The sequence below is a fragment of the Oncorhynchus gorbuscha genome, unplaced genomic scaffold, assembly GCF_021184085.1.
Source record: "Oncorhynchus gorbuscha isolate QuinsamMale2020 ecotype Even-year unplaced genomic scaffold, OgorEven_v1.0 Un_scaffold_1940, whole genome shotgun sequence".
Lineage (NCBI taxonomy): Eukaryota > Metazoa > Chordata > Actinopteri > Salmoniformes > Salmonidae > Oncorhynchus > Oncorhynchus gorbuscha.
Window position 1 is genome coordinate 46,885 of NW_025746585.1, and position 3,116 is coordinate 50,000.

Consider the following 3,116-nt stretch of genomic DNA (forward strand, 5'->3'; position numbering starts at 1 on the left):
TGTCTCTGAAAAATCATGTGGAAAGTGGCTGATGTTCCAGACTGTTTTTTTGTTCATATAAGATTCCATTTATTTAACCAGACAATTCAATAACATATTTAAATAATAATGTTGATAATATGTGTTTTAAACAAATGTAGTGCTGGTTTATTGCACAGACCAACTTTGCAGTTCAAATTATTTTTTGGTTTTGTAAATGATCATTACTCTAAGTTAGAACTGAAAAAATGTATAAGGCAGCTGAATTGTATTACAATCTTATTGACAGCAATTGATAAAGATATGTATTGTCTAACATAGACTGTTTGACTGTGTTTTTGATATTTCAGCCAATCAGCCAGGGTAGAACATCATTGTAAATAAGATTGTGTTCTTTAACTGACTTGCCTAGTTAAATAAAGGTAAAAAAAAAAATAATAATAATAAACTGACTGTGTTGTGAGTTATCCATTTTACAAACACTGCCGTTGGACCAATTTACGTCTAGAGGACATAGGCATACCTGTTGTGGGATCCGGGGGCCGGGCTGTAGTTAGGCGTCGACTGGTGATGTCATTAGAGCCTACCTGCGTTACCTATCCCCGAGAGTATGTACGGTGCTACAGGCTTAACGAGGACTATTCTTAAATGTTTAATGTTTTGACAGTTACCAGAGAGAGAATAAATGTCTCGCAATCAATCATTTTGAATGCGTTTAATAAATACGTTTATATTTTAGGCTATTGCTATTGTTGGTTAAAGTTTAGGCTACTAGCCTATATAGTCCAATGGGAATTCGGGAGATCCAACGCAATTGTGGAAATATTGACCGAGGGCTCTAGCCTACCTTTGGACTAGCAAATAAAAGGTAGAGTTGTCTCCCTTGTCGTTACCGACATGTCTGACTGGACGGATATTCTACCGAGATACATGAAGAAATAAAACGCTCCAACTATCCTCCACCGGTCTTTTTTTTTGGACGGAGATGGTCTCGCGTGGAATAACGGATTTGTGAAGCTATGGCGCTCGGGCACGGCTCCAAAAAGTCTCGCTCCTGTGATTTGGAGGTTTCACCAGCTCCCGTGGACCTGTCATTGGAATGGGTCAGTAGGCTATATAAGAATTGTGATATTGACAATGTAGGCATATGATTTAGATACTATATACAATAAATAATATATGTATTTGATGTTCAATGCACATTGGTTTAGTCATTTTTTAATATCCTATAGTTTATTTTATAAGAATAATGCTCTGTCCAGGGCTTCAGGCTTCACCTACATTTATTATAGCTATCTGCAGGCCTTATGCTGGTTTATGCTGCAGGAAGAAGTTGACAATAGACACAGATCTGGGGTCAGGTTAATCTCCTCAAATCCTAATCCTAACCTATGAATGGGGAATGGTACAACTGACCTTAGATCAAAGTCAATTTTAGTTCTAGCTTTAGCATGAGGCCTCTGCACTGGTCTGTGCAGAATCCTCATCCACTGTTCTTACAGACCTGATTATACAGTATAATACTGTAAACTGTGATTCGAGGCCAGTTGTTAACTGGGTCGCATTGTGTGTGTGTGTGTGTGTGTTTGTTGTTGTTGTTGTTTACAGGTGGGGCCCGGTAACAAAGCCTCCATGACGCCCTCTAAGATGTTGAGACGACCCTGCAGGTGTCTCCTAGCCTTCCTTATCATCGTCACCATCATCATCCTCTCGGGAGGAGCAACTCTGGCATGGTACTTCCTGGGTGAGCAAGGGATTTTGGGAAAATAACCTGGGACACACACACACACACACACACACACACACACACACACACACACACACACACACACACACACACACACACACACACACACACACACACACACACACACACACACACACACACACACACACACACACACACACACACACTGGCTATCTGATATGTAACATGCCAGTAAGTCTCTCCCCCTCCCTCCCTCCAGAGTACAGGGTATGGGTACTGGAGCCCAGGGTACAACAGCAGTATACTGCTAGACTCTCTATCCTCAACAGGAACTATTCCTCTGGTCTCTCCTCTCACACCAGCCCAGCCTTCACAGCCCAGGCAAAGGAAGTACAAGACATGGTATAGGACAAGGGATAATTGGGAAAATAACCTGGACACTCACTCACGCATGCCCCCCTCCACACACACTCTGTATCGTCTTTATGTTTCACAACTTTTTATTTTCAATTGAAATCCTATGTTGCTCTGACTATTGCCCTCTCTCTCTCTCTCTCTCTCTCTCTCTTTCTCTCTCTCTCTATATATACTGTATATATATATATTTATATGTATATATATATATATTTCTCTCTCTCTATCCCATGCCATCTCTCTCTATATATATATATATTTATATATATATATATATATATATATATATATATATATATATATTTCTCTCTCTCTATCCCACGCCATCTCTCTCTCACTCTCTGTCTCTCAGGTGAGGAGGATAGTGAAGGGCTCAGACCTATCTCGCTACTTCAACTCCACCAAAGTCTTTGCTTTTGGGTAAATAAAACCAGATCTAGAAATACAGGTCCAGATACATATCTATGTCATGTATTTCTAGTACTGTATATCTATGACTGTAAATATACAGTTGAAGTCGGAAGTTTACATAAACATTAGCCAAATACATTTAAACTCTGTTTTTCACAATTCCTGACACTTAAATCCTAGTAAGTCCATTTCTTAGGTCAGTTAGGAACACCACTTTATTTTAAGAATGTGAAATTTCAGAATAATAGTCGAGAGAATGATTTATTTAAGCTTTTTTTATTTAATTACATTCCCAGTGGGTCAGAAGCTTACATACACTCAATTAGTATTTGGTAGCACTGCCTTTAAATTGTTTAACTTAGGGCAATGTGTTGGGTAGCCATCCACAAGCTTCCCACAATAAATTGGTTGAATTTTGGCCCATTCTTCCTGAGTCAGGTTTGTAGGCCTCCTTGCTCGCACACGCGTTATCAGTTCTGTCCACACATTTTCTATGGGATTGAGGTCACGGCTTTGTGATGGCCACTCCAATACCTTGACTCTGTTTTCCATTGTCCATTTGGAAGACCCATTTGCGACCAAGCTTTAACTTCCTGACTGATGT

The 3,116-nt window shown here is 39.7% G+C and overlaps 1 protein-coding gene across 2 annotated transcripts in view; it reads left to right on the top strand.

Moving 5' to 3' along the window:
* The first annotated feature begins 867 nt into the window (after positions 1 to 867).
* The window catches only part of LOC124024590 (transmembrane protease serine 6-like), a 25,795-nt gene continuing 23,546 nt past the window's right edge, over positions 868 to 3,116 (top strand). For both annotated transcript variants that reach the window (XM_046338487.1, XM_046338488.1), the window contains exons 1-4: positions 868 to 1,082; positions 1,588 to 1,723; positions 1,947 to 2,089; positions 2,454 to 2,521. In XM_046338487.1, the coding sequence (XP_046194443.1) occupies positions 999 to 1,082; positions 1,588 to 1,723; positions 1,947 to 2,089; positions 2,454 to 2,521 (431 nt within the window). In that variant the 5' untranslated portion in view covers positions 868 to 998. The remainder of the gene's footprint in view (positions 1,083 to 1,587; positions 1,724 to 1,946; positions 2,090 to 2,453; positions 2,522 to 3,116) is intronic.